Consider the following 21,945-nt stretch of genomic DNA (forward strand, 5'->3'; position numbering starts at 1 on the left):
TATTTCAGTTAATAACTAAGAAGATATTCTGGTAGAGCTATCTTTTAATGTGTAAAGATCAAATAAGGGCAAAGCTGTGTAGCTTGTTATTTTCTTTGTTGTATTTTGTAGAACAATCGATATCAATCCAGAGAGAAGACTACTAGAGAAAGAAGCTATTCTTATTGTAATTAAGCTTGTAGAATCGAAACACTTGTGGATTCAGTGGTGATGAAAATGTTCCCCAAATGCTCTAAAATCACTTAATGTTGAGAAATCATCAGGAAGACATTGACAATGACCTTGAAGTGAGTTTTGGTATTGAATGGAACAGAGGCTTTAGCCAGTGGTTTGCTTAGCACTGAGTGACATAAATGTTGTAAATCTAACACAGCATAGATGCAGCTCACAAAATTAAAAGCCAGGCTTTATTAGCAAATTTGGTAGTCCATGGACTTTGCAGTGTTAAATGTATTTCCTGTCATTTCACGAACATCAGGGAGAAAGCAGGCATGCAGATAGTCTGTGCAGCTGGCAAAAGCAGCACTCAACTATTCCTTTTGTACATTTGGCAGTTATTTACACAGCTTCTGTTCAAGTAAGGATATGCTTATGACTGGAATAAAGACAGAAATACCAAGATTAATCAGGTACTTTTATTTAATATTTACCGTTCAGCAGCAACCAACATGAACATCTGGGCTAACAGAATCTCTTGAAATGTTCTGCTATATAGCTGCTTCAGAAATACACGCACATGATCGACTGCTCATTGCCCCAATTTTTTTTTTTTGTAAAAATGGATTCAAGAGCAAATAACACTGATTTACACTGTGCCCAAGCACTAGTCAAGAAATCTATTAAATTACAGAAGAAAAGGAAATCAGAGCTTTGTTATCTTAAGCATGTCACCTTATTTAAATGGAAGGAAGGCTTTACTTCTTTAAAGCAACAGAAATATGTATCTTCCTATATATATAGATATATATATATACTTAAGGATGTGATTACAAAGTGTTATCATCAAAAGCAAAAGCTAGTTCAAGACATTTTCAACTGAAAAACTTGAAAGATACAAAGCTAAAATTCATGTTCCTTTTCTCTATTAAGAATACTTTCACTAAACATAAATATTTTAACATATATTAATTTTTCTGACATTCAAAACTGTAGTCAATATGGCAGAATTATTGTTAAAAGCACATATGTACAAATATTCTTTTTCCATACATAAAGTATTTGGCATAATTATAACAATCATACTGCATCCACAACAGTTTGCTTTTATTTTTAATTTTTTACATGTAATGGTATCTCTTATTAAAATTAACCAGTTATGTACAAAAATACTTGAACATTTATTATAGAAAACCTCTATAACCAGTCTCAACAGCATATACCTGCTGAACGGTTTCGAAGGGAATATAAAAAAGTGGTCACTGCCTTCTGGGTAAGCTATCAACAAAAACAAACACAGTTAAACTAAAATGAGCTTCCCAACAAAAGAGGGAAAATATTCAACAGTATGATTTAAAATACAGTTCATATCTATTGTCAGTTGAGTGTTATAAACAGTCAGTAAAGAAAACAAGATACAAAATACATTACTACATACAAGGTGCTTTTCTCTTTTCACACTCCTATGACTGTGGCATTAGCATCCCTATCTAGATCTAAGATGCTATGTCATAATGTTCAAGCTACAGCAGTCTATAGCCATCCTCCTTCAACAAAAGGATAACAGGATTAGTTCAGAGGACAAGCCCCACTGGTAACAATGGAGTTGTGAGGAATTTCTTATTTTGTGCAGGACTGCAAGTTAATGCCCTTGCCTTTTCAAAGTCCTTTTGCCATTTAATCATGCTAATATATTTTCTCTACTTTTTTTCTTCATTTACTCTATCGATTTAATACTGTCCTGTATTGATTCCTGAATTCTTGTTAATGGGACACATTAATTTGTGCCTACTTAATACACGAACATTTCTTCTTCAATGACAAATTGGGTAGTGGGAATTATCTAAGGAAGCACAAGATTCAAGTAAACATTTCTCCTGGGGTCTTTTGCTTCATCAACCTGATTGGAACTCTGGAAGTAAATTGCACCTTGAAAAGAAATACAGTAGATATCATGGTGTCAGAGTACTAAACGGTTTACCAACCAACTGGTAGAGTAGCTTCTGAAGAATGTAGACAGCAGTCAAGGTCAAAAGCAACCTTAAAGACGTATGTTTCAAGAACAAAACCGCTTCCAGTCCCAATCCTTGCAACTCCTTTAGTGTGTATCTCACTAGCCTGCTTTAACTTTTAATTATGGTGATGTGCATTCATTTGTCTGTTGATAGAGTCAGAAATCTCACCTTATTTACAGAAGTCTTCTAAAGTAAGGACCACTGCCTCAGGATGTGCACTGACTTAATAAGCTTTCATGAAGTATCAAGTATTCAGTAAAAAGTATACAACATTATCACGCTTCGTATTGTTCGACAATATTTTACTGGTTGAGATTAAACTATGTAAAAAAAAAAAAAAAGTGAACATAAAAAGATACAAAAGAAGGCTTTATCACTATTTATCACTTTCAAACGAGAAACGGTGTAATGAAATTCAGCCATACTTGGGACATCTGGCGTTGGGGATCAGTAACTTTTAATATTGTGCAACATTCTATTAAGCGAGTTTAAATTCCATTCATCTAAAGACAAATCTGAGTTAAGTTATTAAAGTGCCTACACTAAAGATGTCTTTTCACCATACCTCTTAATGTCTTGTAAACGGCAAAGAATGCGTGGCAGGGAAATAGAAAAGGGACTTATAACTGGGAGACTTTCCGGGGCAGGGGCCTGGGCCGCGGGCCGGGGTCCGTCCTCCTGGTCCCGTTCTCCAGGTGGCCCGACCGCGCCGCCAGGGGCTTGGGGGGCAAGGCGGGCGGCTCGGCGGTGACGGGGATGGAGAGGCTGTGAGGTAGCGGCACGGGGCGCCGCAGAGTCCGCTCGTACACGCTGTACGGCGGCGGCGTCTTGCTCTCCTTGCGCACCGGCTCCTCCGACCCGCCGCCGTAGCCCGGCCCCGACCCCAGCGGCGCCGCAGACGGTTCATTCACCTGATTTTCGAAGCCTGAGGTCTCTGACGTGCTACACCGGCTGAGGGACGAAATCCCACTGCTGTAGCTGCCCGACAGCACGGGGGAGTTGGAGATGAGTCCTGGGGAGTGGTACTCCACGGGAGAGGGGGGGAAGGACTGCACCGAGCCCTGTGCGGAGGGGAAACGGCAGAGTGTCAGCGAAAGGGTGATGAGCTCTGCTGTGTCCCCCATCAAAACCCAGAGTCTGAAGCCTCTCTCCTACACCCTTGGGGAAGGCATGGCAAGCCCTGCCCTGGAGACTTCTGAGCTCCTGCCAGACTCAAAAGCTTAAGCCGCGGGTTGGCAGCCCTCAGGCTATGTAGCCTGAGAGACCAGACGTTTCATCTGCAGTGTTTTTAAAAGCCTCAGTTGTTAATTTTGTCAAATAGGACGGTTTCCCACCAAATGTGCATTTCTTTAAGCACTGGAAGTTCTAGCAACAGGGGTCACTTTCTCTTTCGGTAGAGAATCTCTTGTTGCTGAGCAGGAGCTGGCCCTTTAGATGGGGCCTGAATCCGCCCGTTACCCACCGTTACCACCACATCACACAGAGGCCTCATTTGTTAACTGTCTCTTCTCACTGGCAGCAAAATCTGCACTTCCCTTTGGGCTTCCCTGGTGGCTCAGAGGGTAAAGAATCTGCCTGCAATGCAGGAGACCTGGGTTCCATCTCCGGGTGGGCAAGATCCCCTGGAGAAGGAAGTGGCAACCCACTCCAGTACTCTTGCCTGGGAAATCCCATGGACAGAGGAGCCTGGCAGGCTACAGTCCATGGAATGACAAAAGAATCAGAGACAGCTGAGTGACACACACACATTCTCTCTCCCCACTCTTTCTCCCTCTCCCCTAACAGCGCTCTGTGAACAGAGGATTCTACTGGGAGATACTGCATCCTATGTACTCCTTGAGTCCATTCAGAGCCTATTAGCTCATTAAAATCTGGCAATAACGGAACCTCAATGACTTTGTTCAGCCCAGTGTTTGCTAAACTTATTTCACCACAGACCTTTTTTTTTTCCCTCCTCATTTATCACACAATGGCCTATAAAACCAAGAAATGTTATCCTAGACTAACTTTACCTCGGTCTCTCTTTTTAAACACGAGAATTCTGGTAGACACAAATCCTTTCATTTATCAGGAGCCTCAGATCAAGAATGGCCAATTAAAAGATCCAAATTCACTGGTGTTTTTTGTTAAAAGTTAGACCTCAAGTGCAAAATAGGGCAGGTAAACTGAGTCTTCTCCACGGGTTAATTCCCTCAATTAATTGCTGAAAAACACTCTTAAAAGAGTTTTCTGCATTCTAAGCACAGCAAGAGAAGGGGACGATGGAGGAGGAGATGGTTGGATGGCATCACTGACTTGATGGACATGAGTTTGAGCAAGCTTTGGGAGTTGTAGATGGACAAGGAAGCCTGGCGTGCTGTAGTCCATGGGGTTGCAGAGTCAGACCCAACTGAGTGAACGGAACTGAAGCACAGCAAAGCCAGTAACTTGGTAGCACTACGCCCTCTAATGTCACCTGTAGTTACAACACAATGTTTCATCTTTTCAAAGCCTGATTTGTAGACACTGCTACAAGGCTACCTACGGCCAGCAAGAACACAGGCAGGTCTGTGGAAAAAAAGTATACACCACTTTGCTAACTATTTGGTGGCTACTTGAATGTTTTCAACTCTTTGATTCTATTATTAAAAAAGAATAATTCCTAATTTTATCTGATTACTAATTTGCAAATCAAGTTTAAAAATGCATATGTGAATCCCATAGCAACATGTGGGGTTCTTTGCTAGTAAGGGGAAATGTAACGATGCGGAAACACCATGTTGCTTTCTTTCCATCACATTAAGATAACAGTCTATGGCTCCCGGGGTGAATACAGTCCCTTGCACTTTACGATTAACAGCTGCATGGCAGTATGACAACCAAACCAGCAGATAATTTGCACCCACTAGCAAACTGTGACATCAGAAATGTCAGCAATGCAAATCACGCTTAAAAAAAAATTTTTTTTTTTGCAATTTTCTCCACTGCAAGGGGGGAGGGGGAGGGGAGGTTTCCTTCCAGAGTCTCAATTTCTACCAGCAACAATCCTGAGTACCACAGATGCACAGGATCACAATCTGCACCTATGTGTTTGCAGAAGCTGATTTCTCTTTTTCTTTTACATTAGTTAGAAATGTCCATCAACAAAAAGGAAACACAGCATGCAAATCCTAAGTCATTCAGGTACAAATCATTCTTTTCGCAGTCGCAGTCACTTCATCTTTAAGCCTCTGGTGTAGTAGCTCTGAACACCTACCTCTGAATGCACCAACAATCCTTGCAGCCAGTCTGATTCAATTTGGATAGAGACTAAATATTATTCTTTACCTTCATGAGGAATTTTGTATGTTTAAGAGATATTAACTAGCCTATGTCTTCATATTAAATGTCTGACCTTGGTATGGGGAGGGAGGAGGGTTCAGGATGGGGAACACATGTATACCTGTGGTGGATTCATTTTGATATTTGGCAAAACTAATACAATTATGTAAAGTTTAAAAATTAAATAAAAATTAAAAAAAATGAAATAAAAATAAATGTCTGACCTTTAAAGCTTTCCAGTTTGTTTCCCAGAGATTTTAAAATTCATTTTACTGTCTTGTTTCTCATGATCAAGTATGTATCTCTAATGTAAATGAAAGCCTTGCTAAAATATCTTAAAAGAGAAAAAGTTTGGTTTGGCCTTTTCAAAATGAGTGAGACTGATGAAAAAGGCACTTGAGAATATTTAATAGATCTTGATTATTTTACAACTTAAGTGTTTGTTTTTGATGTGCCTTAAACTAAAAGATAAGGCTGAAAATGTCCTAGAAGATACCTAGGGACCATTTCTTTCTCATTCAGTGTATATTCTCACTCTAGTTTGTACATTCTCATTGCCACCATTTGGAGAAAAAGGCTGCTAATCTGAAATGAAACGGCAGACTCCCCAAAGGGAAAGTCTAATGTTGTTTTCTTGCCCATCTTCCTCTCCCCCTTCTATGTTCTCTGCCTGGTCTTTGTAGATGAAAGCACCTCATTGATGTAACGGGAAAAAGTAGCAAGGAGCCAATTTCTAGCTCCCATCTAAACAAGAGCCTGTACCTTCAGTGGAGATCGCCCAGCAGGCGAGGGGGATACTGACGCCGTGTGTCTTGCTGGTGAAGCTGTGAAGAGACAGAGCATTTCAGTTCAGAAAACCAGATAACTGACTACCTGAAAAAGCCCTCTGTGTGTACAAACCCATACAGATGATCCAGTGCACAAGGATCGAGGCAAGGGGGAGGGGCGTGGGTGGAGAGTCTAAATGGTGCCCACCCAAAATGGATTCCCCACAAAGGATGGCAGCTCCAAGACATGGGTAATCAGGGAAAAGTCACCAGAGCACACATGATGGTTTAACCAGGTGACTGGTCCAGCGTCCTTTCCACTTCCTCAAAGCCCAGATGCTTCTCTGCCCCTTGGTCTATTTCAAAAGGTGCTTTTACACATGAGGTGCCAGGGAGCAGGCTTTGGGCTGAGCAAGAATGGAAAGACCCAGGTCACCCAGGCAGCTCAGAATAGGTCCCTGGGAATGTACTGACATCAGTCTCCCCTTTCACCACCCCACCCCCCGCAATATTCCTGAAATTGACAGAAAACCCTTGGCCACATCCATATAAAGGGTAAGAAGTTTTCCATTTTTCTCCCAAATGTCTGTACTTGGGACCTCCTTTATCTCTAGGAGGTGATACCCTATGGACGTCATCATTAAGGTAAGAAGAACCCTCTCTTTGTTTCTCCCACCAGATTTTCAAGCCCTACATCTGGGACAAGGCCAGTGTGATGACTGCTCTGTGTGTGCACTTGTGGACCAAATCAAGCTCTCCAAAGCATAACCACATATACTACAGCCAACCATGACACTGTCAACGCATGAGCGTAAGCCAGATTTCCCAGGTCTGCCTACAGAGTTTTCAGTGGGCTCAGGGGTTGCAGCAGCAACCCCTGTGATGAGCTGCCATCCTCCCAGCTGTCACAGTGGGGTTTGCAGCTCATAAGAAAACTACAGAAAGGCCAAAGGGAAGAGAGACAGTTACAGATCCCGCCAGCAGTGACCACACAGGATGACACGAGGGCAGACCATGACAGCAATCAGTGCAGAAGGGAAGGCAGCACTGCCAGGGTAACCGGGGAGCGCTACGGCCACCTGCGTGCTCTGGGCCTAAGGGACTAGGCCGAGTGGCCGGGCCTGCCCTCGGGGTTGTGCAGATCCATCGTGCGTGCTAGGGCACGCTGTCAGCACATGCCATGTTCCATTGCCAGTTAGTTCTCCTAGCCCATCAGTTGTGGGAGTCAAGTATAGCATAAGAGCATGGACGTCTAGAGAAGCACAGCTTGATTGGGAAATGGTATCTTTATTGTCTGGGACCCTCTTCCTCTCAACTTAGGCATCCCCTGACTCCATCACTGTGGACTACCCAGCAGCCCCTGTATCCACTGCATGTTTAGAGTGATATTTCTCCAGAAAAGACCCAAAACAGTTCTATCCCTGTCCTTGCCTGCAAGGTAGAATTAGCCTAGGAACCTAAATACCATGAATATTATTGTCCCTTAGAAAACACTTTTCAAGCTTCCAACTTTATGGACACAACCAGGTTTAAACTGGAGGTCGCTTCAATGTACAAACATCATGAATAAAACACCAAGCACTGGGTGGTGAGTTTTAAACTTCCATGGTCACACTGACCTAGCAATGCATATTATCAAGTAAGGCTACAGTTTTTTCTTGTTCTGTTTGAAGATCTCACATGTCTTTCCAAATCTACTGGCAACTTCTAGCTTTGGAAAGTATAAAACAAACTGGGTAGCACAGTTTATTTTAAAAAGAGAGTCATTTTTCTTTCTTCGGTTAAAAAAAAAAAAGCTAGAAAGATGTTAAAATGCAGCAAACGAAACATGGATAATCCATCCAGAAAAATCCATGAAAAACACAGCGTCATAGTCTCTCATGCCTTTAGGCTAGTTGTATTTGTAAAGCTTCAAAACGACTCTAAATATAGGCGAAGTGTTGAAAAAGCTCTCCCCATCAACAGGATACAGTTAGTAAAGTGCAACAGCCTCTCTTAAAAACTGCCCTCATATGCAGGTCATCTAGCAACGGCTTGTTCAAGAGGAAAGGGGGCCCATTACTGTTATAAACTCAGAAAGGAAGTTTCTTGAGAATAATTTTCAGTGGTTCTCAAAATTTAGAAAGGTTTGGTAAAACACAGATTCTAGAGCTTTGGCCCAGATAATTCTGATTCAGCCGGTCTGCTGCTTAAACCACCTCCCTAGGAGATGCAGAGCCTTGAATGAAGCCTTTGAGAAAGACGACCCTGGAATACAGTCTTGTCTAAGCAGTAGGTGCAAGGTACTGGTTGGTTGTTCTCCACAAGCCTATCCAAATCCCAGTCAGTCAATCCTATTCAGGGTCAACCTGAAGCTGGGGCATCAGTCCTGCAGAAAGTGGCTGGAGTTAGCAGAGGTTGATAAGAATGAGGTGATTCAAGGGAAGGATAGAGAAAATGCTAGTGGTTCAGCAAGGTTCGGGTGCCCCGCCCCAATTCTGAGGATGATACCTAGGAGAAGAATGTTCTACAGTTTAGGAATGGTGCACTCGTGGGCTTAGTGTAACAAGAGTTGAAGAAAAAGAGGGGACACCGCAGATGAATTCTGTAGCTACTACTAAGGTTTTTACCTTGGACACACCAAATGCCTACCTTTCTGAGGAATTCAGGTCGGAGTAGTCAATAAAAGTTATTTTTATAAAAATTACTGTTAAATGCTTCAAATACCCACCAGTCTGTGTGGGGCGTGGAGGGACGGGGGGAGAGATAAGCTTCCCACCATCTGCCATGTTCTTGGCTTCCTTCCCACTGTCCAGGCTCCAGCTGCTAGGGGTGGGGTTCACAGCTGGAAGGGAATAACACAGCTAAAATCACATGGTCTACATCACCCTGCAAGCACTCAGTCTTAGAAGTCAGAATTATCCAGAATGAAAACATCAGCTGGATTACAAATAATAATAAGGAAACTTCCTAAATGTGAACCCTTTATTTAATTGCCCATCTCACAATTATAGTTGACATTTCATTGGGTGATAGCGTGTCTCTCTTTTTCCCTCAAGCAGTCAGAACTACACATCTTGACAAAAGAGTGTAGAAACTTGAGATTTACAAATGTGTTTAGATGCTGGATAACAGATGGAAGATGTAGTCACTTGACTATTTTAAAACTTGATTTTTAGTGGAATTTTCTGGGCAAATAGCACCCTAAAAGGGGGAAGGCAGTGGATGCTAATATCTCCAATGCCTGGCAGAATTACTGGCAAGGAATAGCCACACCACACCATCCTGTTGGCCCTTGTTCCTCAAGTCAAAGGGCTACAGTGGAGAACGTCCTAAAAAAATAATTTGGAATGCTGACAGTATCATTCCTTTTTTGTAATCTACCTGCTCCACACTTCAGTAAGATGCTGAAATATGGAACAACCCCCTCAGGAACAAGGGCAAGACATACAAGGTTATAAATAGCTGCTCTGAGGGGAGGTTTACAAAATCAAGCCTTTAGAGCGCCAGTCTCTTGCTCACTGAGCAGACACTGCCACCTGGTGGACATAGCCAGAATTTCAACATTTTATGATTATATTACCATTTTAATTGGATGGAACCACCACTTGTAAAAAACATTTCTTCTCGTCCTTTAAAAGGTGCTTTGTGGGTTTTCTTTGGTAGAAGAAGTGAGAAAATGATCACAATTCTAAGTTATCCAGACAAAGATCAATATTTTACTTGTAGCTGTAAAGCAAAATGTGTGTTTTAAAGTAATTTAGGCTACAGTCTTGCTGATTCCTATCTCCCGAGGAAAGTTTTAATGTATTGGTGTACTCAAATGACAGTGCAGTCGAGATCTTAATGGGGACAATTAAAATGCACTTTACAGGGATATGTCATTAGTGACTGTTAATTTGCTGGCTTGGGGACTGCTCTGATTTTTGAGGCTGACTCTGGAAGGTGAACGAGTGCCTTGCTGTTAGCCCCCATCCCCCTAGCTGAGGAAGTCACATTTAATCCACTCTTCTTCCTCGGCTGTGTTGCACAGACCCATGCTAATCGGCTATTAACTGCTATACATATGTTGGTTTCTCATTTTTCATGTGACCTTGAGGCAGGGCACACTCCATTATGCACTGGATTGCAAATTTTCAATAGCATCTGAGTCACCCACAAGCAACAGATGAGCTGACTGAATGAGCTTGGTAAGGCAGACACAAAGCGGGACCGAAGATCCATCTGGGAAGGTGCTTACTTTCCTTGTGTTGAACAAGTAGCCTAATTGGCCACTTTGTTTCAGGTAGCACAGGGATTGCCTCCCTGACTCACTGAATGACACCAAAAGTCATTAAACAGGAGTCCCTACCTTGCTCAGATTCTGCTGTTAAATCCTACAAGAAAACAGTTTGTGAAGAATGTATTAGAAATAACTATCTTCCATCTATCCCCTAAAGACAAGATCAGTCCTGATCATTAAAGGTCTGCACATCTGCCTTCCACAGGGACACACGGGCGGCTGGAGGAAATGAAGCCAGAACACACTGTTACACTTTCCACGACTGCCGAAGATGCTGGCTTCATACCCACCTTTCTCAGGAGCAGAAAGATTGGGGTCACTGCGTGGCAAGGCTCCATCTCCAATGTGATTAAACAGGAGCCTCTGGAAAGGCACAAGAATCTATTTTTATGGTGCAAGATACTGACAGGTGAGATCTAGAAAACGAGATGATTATTTTATAACTGAATGGTGTATGCTAGTGCTCAGTTGTGTCCGACTCTCTGCGACCCTCTGGACCCATCAGGCTCTTCTGTTCATGGAATTTTCCAGGCAAGAATGCTGGAGTGTGTTACCATTCCCTACTCCAGGGAGTCTTCCCAACCCAGGGATCTAACCCACAGCTCTTGTGTCTCCTGCATTGGCAGGTGGGTTCTTTACTTCTAGTGACACCTGGGAAGCCCTTACTGAACCTTTTGTTTTTAAAAAATGTTTCATATGCCAAAATAAGCCATATAAAACATTACTGGCTCAACATTGTTGATGATTGGCTTATCATTACTGAATTATTGTTCAATAATGACTCAATTATATTTAAGGGAAAAAAAGGAGAAGACCCTTAGGTTTTAAACAGTGTTTCTAAATGGTGTTTTAAAAGTCTATGCTGAAAAAAAATAAATAAATAAAAGTCTATGCTGCTAAGTCACTTTAGTCGTGTCCGACTCTGTGCGACCCCATAGATGGCAGACCACCAGGCTCCCCCGTCCCTGGGATTCTCCAGGCAAGAACACTGCAGTGGGTTGCCATTTCCTTCTCCAATGCATGAAAGTGAAAAGTGAAAGGGAAGTCGCTCAGTCTTGTCCAACTCTTAGCGACCCCATGGTCTGCAGCCTACCAGGCTCCTCCATCCATGGGATTTTCCAGGCAAGAGTACTGGAGTGGGATGCCATTGCCTTCTCCATTAAAAGTCTATACAGAATTTCAAATATTGGGTTGGCCAAAAAGTTCGTTTGGGTTTTTCCATACCATCCTCAAATGAACTTTTTGGCCAACCCAATATAACTGGCAAATAAATTTTTGTAACGAAATATGGAAAAAATAAACAGTAAGTAGCAGTTAAGCTACAGTGCTCTTTATAAATACAAATGCTAGACTGGCAATATAAAATGTAAGTAAGAAAGAAGAAATATTAGCTCAAAAAATCTCTAGTCAATGAACTTTACATTTTAAATCCTAGATTAGGTTAAAACATATGAAATGGTTAGTATGTTGCAATTTTTAACCCACAAAAATGCCAGTTTTACATAGTTCTACCTAATATATTAAACAAAAGGCACCAAGTCCTCAAAAGTAGATACACCAGAGGAATGTGTATTATGGAAATTTTGGCAACACACACTTCTTCAAATTTTACCAAAAGCAGAAAACTTGAAAGGCTAATCAGGAGGTCTTTCAGAGTCCCCCACGCTGGTGACCTGCTCTCCAGGAGCAGAGGAAACAAACTGAAAGTCATGACAAGGGGAGATTAAACCAGTCAGGTGGTTCAGGAAAATGCACTCAGGTACAGTTTCTGCAACATGTCAGTGCTGTGTGGATGGGGTATCCTGGAACTTTTGGGAAGATCACACAATCAGCAGAGAGAAACCAATCCAGACAAATCCCCCTCATTCTCATCCATTTTCAGATGCAACTGCAGCCTTCTGCCAGGATGGTGTGGAAAAACAGAAAATGAGCTGGAGGATAAATAACGATTATTCTCTGCTCCTGAGTTATCCACAAATAATCGATAAAATGCAGGGCTCCGTAGGAATCTTTACCTTTGAAACCCCGCCTCAAAGTGCTTAAAGGGCCGAGAGGGTCAAAACGTTGGCCCTGTAGTCACTGAGGCTGAGAGAGATCACTGCAGAGCAGGTCTGAGTGGGGTGGAGAGGGCCGCGGGGAGGCCCCAGGGTTTAGCCACTCCCTCCTCAGTGCATTTAAGAATAGCAGAGGCAAAAAGACACCGTCTTCACTCTTGGATACCTCGGTAAGCAATCTGTGGCAGCCATGCTTCTCCTCAAGGATCTTTGGCTAATGTAAGAAGTTCCTTCAAATTTCTGCTACAGACACATGCAAGCAGACCCAGGTGGTGCCAGTGGTAAAGAACCTGCCTGCCAATGCAGGAGGCATAAGAGATATGGGTTCAAACCCTGGGTTGGGAAGATCCCCTGGAGGAGGGCATGGTAACCCACTCCAGTATTCTTGCCTAGAGAATCCCACAGACAGAGGAGCCTGGTGGGCTCCTGTCCATGGGATCACAAAGAATCAGACATGACTGAAGCGACCTAACATGAAGTACAAGGAGTTCCTCCAAATTTCTGCTACAGACACATGCAGACAGACACCCCGCCCCTAACTCATTCACCCATGACCTCTCTTAATGTTCAAGTGGCAGCAACAAAATAGATCAAAGTGGGAAAAATCATTTCCCAATTCTCTCTCAGCTTTACTGCTCAGGCAACCACCAGGTATCCACGTCAGATTCCACAGTTCACACAGAAATTCCTAACAACAGGCCTGGGGCCGAGGTGGACTTCACCCAGCTGGACTTGTCAACACGGCCCATCTGGTGGTCTCTGGCAGCTACCATGACTTTCTGCAGCCCTATAAGTAACATCCAGACTTTTCCTTGTTTCCTAGAATTTCCATCCCACAAACACTACCTGAGAAGGTTCCACAGGTGTCGGATAGATGGCACTGCATGGCCGCTCTCTTGGGGACAGGCAAGAGTTTTCTCTGGAATGTTTGTGTTTGTCGGACAACAAAGGAGAAGCTGGGAAGAGATGGAAAGAGAGGCTTGTCAGGGTGGTGGTGAGCTGGGACCATTTGGAGGAGAAAGCCTGAGCCTGCGGGAGGCTGGAAGGTCCTCTGGGCACCCTCAGTCACCCCACACCTTGGCACTGACCTCTGGCACTCGAGGGAGCAGAACTTGTCACATTAGGTGAGGCGGAGTGAGTAGAACTCAAGCTTGAGGTAGATGGACTTGGCTGGAAAACACAAGAGCTGTTATCAGACAGGGCTTAAAGGCTGCAGACTACACTGACACATTTGAAACAAAATCACTTTTTTTTTTCCCCAAAGTAGCAAAAAAAAAAAAAGCCCATTAAGAATTATGGAAAAGTCTCACTAACTCAGACCAATAAGGATGCCTGTCTGAATTAATTTTAAAAACTGAGATTTTTTGACACCTGCCAAAGGAATGCCTTTGTGTTCAATTCAGCTCCATACAGCCTACGACTAAAGACCAGTCAGCAGCGGCTCCCTGACTGCAGCACGAGCAGAAAGGCTCCCAGCCTCCAGCAGGTAAACGGGTGAGTGCCTCTAAACGGCAGAGAACACGCCTGTGCCTTTTCTCCAACGTCGTATGTTCAAAGCGTGAATTTGGCAATATGTATTATGCCCCCTTTCCAAAGACAGAGGTGAGGAAAATTTCAGCTGAGTCTTACCTAGTGATTATCAATGTCCTATTAGCTGTATCTAAACACAAATTTTTGTTGCAAGAGTTACACTGACACTTAAATCCCTAAAAACCTCTATTTTTCTTTAGTAAACAGGTATATGTTGGAAATTTCCCATGATAAAAAACTAAGTAGAGAAATCTTAGAATGGGCCCCTAAACCATATCTTCTTAAGGAAAAGAACAAAACACTTAGGAACGCTAAGAGGCAGCTGGTCGGTGGTGACAAGCTCCAGGACACCCGACTGAAGACCTGACTCAGAGGCAGAGCTCCAAGTTCCCCTCGTAGGGCCTGGCCGGGCTTGCCCACCGCTGGCTCAGGTCTTCCTAGAGTGGCCGGGGCAGCTTTGAGAGAATCAGGTTTGCAGACTCCAGGGACCAATAAAGCAATACAGGTGTGTAAAGGTTTGTCCTTAGGTCAAATTCTCGCTCGTAGGTCTGTTCCTAAGCACAGCAGAGTGAATGGAAACACTCATGATTGAGACAGAAAGGGAATAAACAGGACCAGACAAAAAGAAAACAGCTGATCAAGTACCTGCATGTTAAAGACTTCATCAGAGCTTTCTGATTGCCCTGTAATATTGCTTACTTCAGCAGACGCTTGTGAGGACAGTGAGGAGGAAGAGTATCGGTTGACAGCTGGGTAGCTTAATGGGCTGTTTTCAGGGAGAAAAAGAAATGGTCGTTAACTCAGTCTCTACATTGCACTTTATCACATGCTGGCATGGTATAAAAACCAAAGGGAAAAAAAATATATACATCCCATTTTGTCGCCTCCCATTTGCCTCAATGTGATCAAATGTCTGAGTTTATTTCTCATGCTGTTGCTGTTTCACCAGTGGCAGATGTCTGCAGCTGCCTCTAGGGTTACTTATTTCATTAAGAAACCGCGTATTTGACAAATTGTGCCATAAAGAACGAGAGAATCGTTCCGGATCATCTTGTGGGAATGCCAAATTGTCAGATAATTCAGAATATGACTTACCTGCGTCGAGGAATTACCCTGGTACCATCTGGGCTCATGGAAGCAGGTGCTGAGTTTCTACACACACGAGGGCTTCCATTAGGAAAATGGACTGGACTGGCTTGTATACAAGCAGAGAATTCCTAAACAGGTAGTAAAGAAAATATTTCAGAATTGTAATGGTAAGGGCACAATCACTCAAGAGGTGCTGTGCTATACTGTGCATTCTGATGGTCATAAAACCTTTATACAGGCGCTTAGGAATGTAAGTCATTAAGCCTTCCCTCATTTACTTTTTTGTTTTCATGAAAGTTAAGTGTGGCAAACCGAAGTTAATGCAATTTTAATATTTGAGGGCTCTCTGGTAAAATTTTGGTGCAGTTTGGCAGACACACCAAAAGATGTCACTATTGCATACTTCATGGTCCCTCTAACAAAAAGCAGATGGTAGAAGTCAGACTGCCCCCTGGTGGACCCTTTGTGTACACACCTGGATCCCCAAGCTGGACTTCATCACAAAGAACTGGTCGACCAGCTTCTTGTGAAGGGGTCTCATATCCTGAGGCACAAACTTCTCGTGCACAGCCAAGCCAAATTCCAAAATCTGTGCCTTGAGATTAATAGAAGGAGAAAAATCCGCATGAGTGAGTACCACCTTAAGTGCCTGCTGGGGATTGAAGCATGGTGCCCTGCATTTTGCATACATTACTGTTAACCTCCCCATCTGACAAGATAGGAGCAATCCTTAGTTTACTGCGGAGGACACTGAGGATCAGAAAATTCTGCATGCGCAGATGTAGCAAAAGGACTTGTGGACACAGTTGGGGCAGGAAAGGATGGGATGAGTTGAGAGGGTAGCATTGACATACATTATAATGCCCTGTGTAAACAGCTAGCTAGTGGGGAGTGCTTTATAACACAGGGAGCTCAGCTCAGTGCTCTGTAATGACCTAGAGGGCTGGGAGGGAGAATCAAGAGGGAGGGGACATATGTGCACATATGGCAGATTCACGCTGCTGTAACTAACACAACACTGTAAAGCAATTATACATAATTTTAAAAAAGAAAAAAGAAAAATTCTGCATGTACTAAAGGACAAATGGGAATCTGAATTTAAGTCTGATTCCAAAGACTTAACTGTCCTACTACCCCAAGTTTCTTTCCCATGTATTTTCAATCCATAACAACAACCATATTAAACAGTTAAGTGCCCCTTTGGCCCCTTCCTGCACTTCTCAGGAGGGGACAAGGGATGGGGGCTCCCTGTTAGGAGAGTCAGGTGGCTCTCCCCCTGGTGATAAAGAACCCGCCTGCCAATGCAGGAGATGTAAGAGACACAGGTTCAATCCCTGGGTCGGGACGATCCCCCGGAGGAGGGCACGGCAATCCACTCCAGTATTCTTGCCTGGAGAATCCTATGGACAGAGGAGCCAGTCGGACATGACTGAAGTGACTTAGCACGCACCACGTGGCACTCCCCAAGGGACCTCTTTTCTGGATGGCACTCTCGGCCATGTTCCCCTTCTCTCTCCCATGGGTTCCTCTGTCCCTACCCCTCCCTCTCTCAGATTTTCAGAACCTATCAGGGAGGAAGGAACAAATGAGAGGGTATTCTGTAACAGTTGCTATGCTGCTTGTTTTTGTTAAAAATATTATTCTTGTTCACTTATTATAATGCAAAAAAGAACAGTTCCTATTTTCAAAAAAGGTTTCCTGCTCTGAGAACCTAAACTGAGATGAATGTAAACATTCACATTTCCTTTGTACAGCTAGGTCAAAAGTGCTTAATTCCTTTGATGGGAGTAGCAGACATCTTTTACATTTAAAAAAATGCCCCATGCTATAGTGGTCAAAAGGACACATTTCAGAGGCTGAGAGGAAAACAAATCACACATCACTACTAGATGCTCTTTTATCTTTACAGCCCATGATGGTTCAAGTTTGAAAGCTTCAGGGCAGACATGAGTGGCCCGGTGGGGGTGAGAGCATCCAGTACCTTCCTAAGGGTCAGAATTGTGGCAACTTTGCCTGTAATATTTGCATAAAGATAAAAACACCTTGAAATAAATGTCAAGTGAAGTATGTCTGAGGCACAAAGGGCAAGCCCGGTCTCTGTGGGGAGGGAGGAGGGATGGATTTGAGTCTAAGGGCAGGGCCCTTGGTCCTCTGCCTCTTGGACACTGGCTGCGAAGGGCCCGGCCTTTTGTCCAGGTAACGCTGCAGGTTGGATTCTCCTGGAGGTAGGCTTCGGCATGGACATTGGGATGTTTGTTGGGGAGTATCCCTGGGATCACTGCCTGTAGGAGGGAGGGGCAGAGCGGGACTTGACCAAAAAGGAAACTGAACCTGCATGGCATCCTGAAAGCCTCTGCCGACCCCAAGGCAGCTCTGGATCTTGAATGATCTGTCACAGTTGCACTGTGTGTGCAACTGGCCAGGCTGGGCCTCTCCTTCCTGGTTACTGGATGCAGGTCATCCAGGAAGGTAGGGATATTAGGCTAGGTGACACTCTGCAGCAGAGGCAATGCTGGAGGATCTGAGAGGCCAAGGTGTCTTCCAGCAGGTGGGGCTACAGGTCCTTTCTGGAAGGAGCCCTGGGGCTGTGTACCTCCGAGTCTACTAGACAGATCTCTGAACCACTTCCCAGAGGACTATCCCTCTCTAGCCCTCCCAGCTTCCTACAGTCCTGCAAAGACATGTAACTCGCCCAAGGTCACAAGGCTATAACGTGCACGGCTTGATAGGATCTAATGCTTCCTAGGCCACAGCTCTTTCCACAGGGTCCCATGATGCAGACAAAACAAAGCTTCCTCAATCTTTTTCTTGAGAGACTTCTTCAGTCAGTTCAGTCACTCAGTTGTGTCTGACTCTTTGTGACCCCATGAACTGCAGGACGCCAGGCCTCCCTGTCCATCACCAACTCCCGGAGTTCACTGAGACTCACGTCCATCGAGTCAGTGATGCCATCCAGCCATCTCATCCTCTGTCATCCCCTTCTCCTCCTGCCCCCAATCCCTCCAAGTATCAGAGTCTTTTCCAATGAGTCAACTCTTCGCATGAGGTGGCCAAAGTACTGGAGTTTCAGCTTTAGCATCATTCCTTCCAAAGAAATCCCAGGGCTGATCTCCTTCAGAATGGACTGGTTGGATGTCCTTGCAGTCCCAGGGACTTTCAAGAGTCTTCTCCAACACCACAGTTCAAAAGCATCAATTCTTCGGCTTTTTCTGGAACTCTCTTGCTTCTTCGATAATCCAACGGATGTTGGCAATTTGATCTCCGGTTCCTCTGCCTTTTCTAAATCCAGCTTGAACATCTGGAAGTTCACATTCATGTATTGTTGAAGCCTGGCTTGGAGAATTTTGAGCATTACTTTACTAACGTCTGAGATGAGTGCAATTGTGCGGTAGTTTGAGCATTCTTTGGCATTGCCTTTCTTAGGGATTGGAATGAAAACTGATCTTTTCCAGTCCTGTGGCCACTGCTGAGTTTTCCAAATTTGCTGGAATATTGAGAGGCTTTCTAACCCTTTTGATTTTAACTCGAGGGAAAGAGTTCAGTCAGACTGAATACAGCAGGTAAGAATCCTGGGGTGAGACAAACCACTCACAAGAGAATTAAAAATCAACAAAGGCTAAAGGCATTCCATAATCCTAAGTACTTGATGACCTAAGATGCTCACTTCATTTCAAGCATCTATATCAACCCTAGGGCCACAGTGAGAATTTAACTTTTCCTCTATTTCCTTGCAGGTCAGCTTCAAGTAATCCCTCTTTTCCAGAAGCTGTCCAACTGACTCTTCCACCCACGGTCCTGGTCCACGGCCACTTCTCTCCCTTCAGTATCAATTTTGTGGACTAAGCCTACAGAGCATAAAATATGGACTAAAACCAGATACAGCATCATCATTTCCTAGTCCATGCTTTGTTTCCTAGAACATGCTTTATTAATTTGGCATTATCAAATGGAAAGAGATGCTTCTGTCACATTTTATCATATGTATTCCATTTTTCATAGATATAAAATGTTTCCTGTTCATTTCCTATTGAACCCAGCCTCTCCACCATAATATCTCCCATAATGTATCTCATGTTTGAAAATGGTTTTCAAACCATTTTCAGGCCAGGAGCTATCAACAGGGGAAGAGAAAGCAACAGATTATTCACCCTAGTTCTTCGTATTTGATGGAACCAAAGAAATAAAAGCCAACTGTGCTTCTGTAGAATTGAAGATGATGAGATTGTATCTAGTTCTGTCTACGTCATATGATCTACAGGTTTTGTCTAAACAGCGTGATACTGTTTTAAAGCAAAGGGTATTATTGATTGCCCACTTCCTTAGTCTAACATTTAAGTATGAATCTCATTCATTCATTTACTGAATCATTCATGTTAAGTTGGCCTGAACTTATATGATCCCAAAATCTTGAGTGAAAAGTTGGCATCAAGTCTTTGGGGACAGAGCATTCAAAGAATGTTCCAAGGGGTGACATGTTTGCTATAAGGGGCTGCCATAGTCTACTAATTTTTTTGTCCTTCCCCACCCCAACCCCGTATCTAGGTGGGAAGAAAAAGTAGAAATTAGCAAGTCAGGATATATCACAACTGAATCTGTAACCGGTGACTGCTAGATCACTGACATATGGGGCTGGCCACAAAAGGTTTTTTGACACAGCTTATGGAACAATACGGACAAACATTTTGGCTAACCCAGAGAAAACCATGTAGATGGGACCCTGGGCAGGCAAGCACATGTGTGCATGAAAGAGGGAGAAGACTTCTGCCCCCCTTACCTGCTCAAGCATCAGCTCTCTTAACCGTGCAATTTTCTCTCCATCTTCAGGGTGACTTAAGATATATTCTTTGACAAAGAATGCCTGGTAAGAAGAAGGAACGTTTACTTCAAGAGGGTTACAAAGGAAGTAGAAGACACACTTATTGTTTCTAAGGCTTCTTTAAAGAAATGACTCCATTATACACCACTTTTGGGGGTTGGATGGAATGATTCAAAGTATGGCAGCTGGTCAGAGGGAATATAAGGAGTTGATTGTTAACAGGAAATCAGAGATTGCATGAACTTTGTATCTTTGGTAAAACAGATAGCAAATCTAAATCCATAAGCTTTTATGACATCATGTTGTTGTTCAGTCGCTCAGTCGTGTCCGACTCTCTGTGACTCCATAGAATGCAGCACACCAGGCCTCCCTGTCCTTCACTGTCTCCCAGACTTTGCCCAAGTTGTGCTAAAGAATGTTCAAACTACCGGACAATTGAGCTCACTTCCCATGCTAGTAAGGTTATGTTAAAAATCCTTCAAGCTAAGTTTCAGCAGTACTTGAATCAAGAACCTCCAGATTTACAAGCTGGGTTTAGGAAAGGAAGAGAAACCAGAGATCAGATTGTCAACATTTGTTGGATCATAGAGAAAGCAAGGGAATTCCAGAAAAACATCTGCTTATGACACGCTATCCTAAAATAAATTGCCTAAAGACTCAGAATGATCAAATAAGATTAGATTCTTTTATGTCCAAGAATCACTCTTTACTCAGGGAAATGGGTATAGGTAGCCATTTATTAAACAATTGTGATATCTTCACTACTTTTATTCAAGAAAACACACACACACACACACTTTTAACCTCAAAATATCACATTCTGGGAAACACAGTCAGTGTGCATCCCCAGTGATTATACATTTGCTCTATTAAGCAAAGAAATCTGGTTGTATTGATTGTAGCCCTATGTCAGCAGGCTGATGTATGTGCATATCTTGATAAAAGACTTCCGAAAACTTAAGAAATCACAAATGTAAACTTTCACACAACAATACCAAATTCTTACCTCTTGATACCTGGAAACTCCACCATTAACCGCAGCATCTATAACTCCATTCAGGCACATGGTTAGGGGATTAATATTCTGCATCTGTCTTGTCTGACACTGACTAATCAGAGTCTTCAGCTGCTGATTCTTATTCTCCAGCACTTCAATGGCATTTTCCAGAGGACTCATTTCTACCTGAGAACAAATGAGCATAAATATATATTGGCTTTTGTGACACTGAAGAAGAAAGACAAAGTAGATTATCCACATTCTGAATTATCTGTGCTCCCCTCAATATCTCTACCAGGGGCCATCAGTATAGAACAGACAAGGATATAGAAGACAAATTAGCTGTTTGTAAGCCCTGGGAAGAGAAGGTGATTATATTCACTGTCTGAAATGTGGTTCAAATAATCAGCAATCACCGATTATACATTAGCACTAAAACAGTTAATTTAATCCTTGAAACAAAATTCAAGCCTATGTATTTTACAATTTATTTTTTCTTTTCTTTTGAAGGTTAAATATTCAAGGACCCTTCATATTCTTAGCATCTTTCTAGATACTTAATGCAAAGTACCACAGGAGATAACAAATGCATTTACAGATCCTCTGATGTCAAGGAGATTTCAGCCCAGTTGGGAAGATGGGACATATGCCCATATGGACCCCACATGCATACATAACAGCACCATAAGGTGGCACAGGATGGCACACAGTTGTGAGTTACAGAAAATAAGATAATCAGATATGCTGCAGGATCTATTTGTTCCAGGAGAGCCAACTAGAGTCATAGTGACCTTTCCATTCTGAGTTTTAATGGGAGACTCATTGTGAAAATGCTGCTGCTGCTCTTCAAAGGTACAGCACTGTGACTGGCACTGACATTGACATGCTCTTTGAAGAGAAGGTCTGCCAAGCTCTCGTCTGTATAATAAGCTAAGCTTAAGGATTATTAAGGAAGGGAAA

General features: G+C 43.1%; 1 protein-coding gene across 1 annotated transcript in view; it reads right to left on the reverse strand.

Moving 5' to 3' along the window:
- Positions 1–600: 600 nt before the first annotated feature.
- Positions 601–21,945, reverse strand: part of DOCK4 (dedicator of cytokinesis 4) — a 477,425-nt gene continuing 456,080 nt past the window's right edge. The window contains exons 42-52 of the mRNA XM_010831178.1: positions 20,995–21,171; positions 19,947–20,030; positions 15,648–15,767; positions 15,179–15,300; positions 14,729–14,849; positions 13,642–13,723; positions 13,400–13,509; positions 10,790–10,862; positions 8,949–9,062; positions 6,234–6,295; positions 601–3,232 (exon numbers count right to left, since the gene is read on the reverse strand). Of these exons, the coding sequence (XP_010829480.1) occupies positions 2,792–3,232; positions 6,234–6,295; positions 8,949–9,062; positions 10,790–10,862; positions 13,400–13,509; positions 13,642–13,723; positions 14,729–14,849; positions 15,179–15,300; positions 15,648–15,767; positions 19,947–20,030; positions 20,995–21,171 (1,506 nt within the window). The 3' untranslated portion in view covers positions 601–2,791. The remainder of the gene's footprint in view (positions 3,233–6,233; positions 6,296–8,948; positions 9,063–10,789; positions 10,863–13,399; positions 13,510–13,641; positions 13,724–14,728; positions 14,850–15,178; positions 15,301–15,647; positions 15,768–19,946; positions 20,031–20,994; positions 21,172–21,945) is intronic.

The sequence above is a fragment of the Bison bison genome, unplaced genomic scaffold, assembly GCF_000754665.1.
Source record: "Bison bison bison isolate TAMUID 2011002044 unplaced genomic scaffold, Bison_UMD1.0 scf7180017864525, whole genome shotgun sequence".
Taxonomy (NCBI): Eukaryota; Metazoa; Chordata; class Mammalia; order Artiodactyla; family Bovidae; genus Bison; species Bison bison.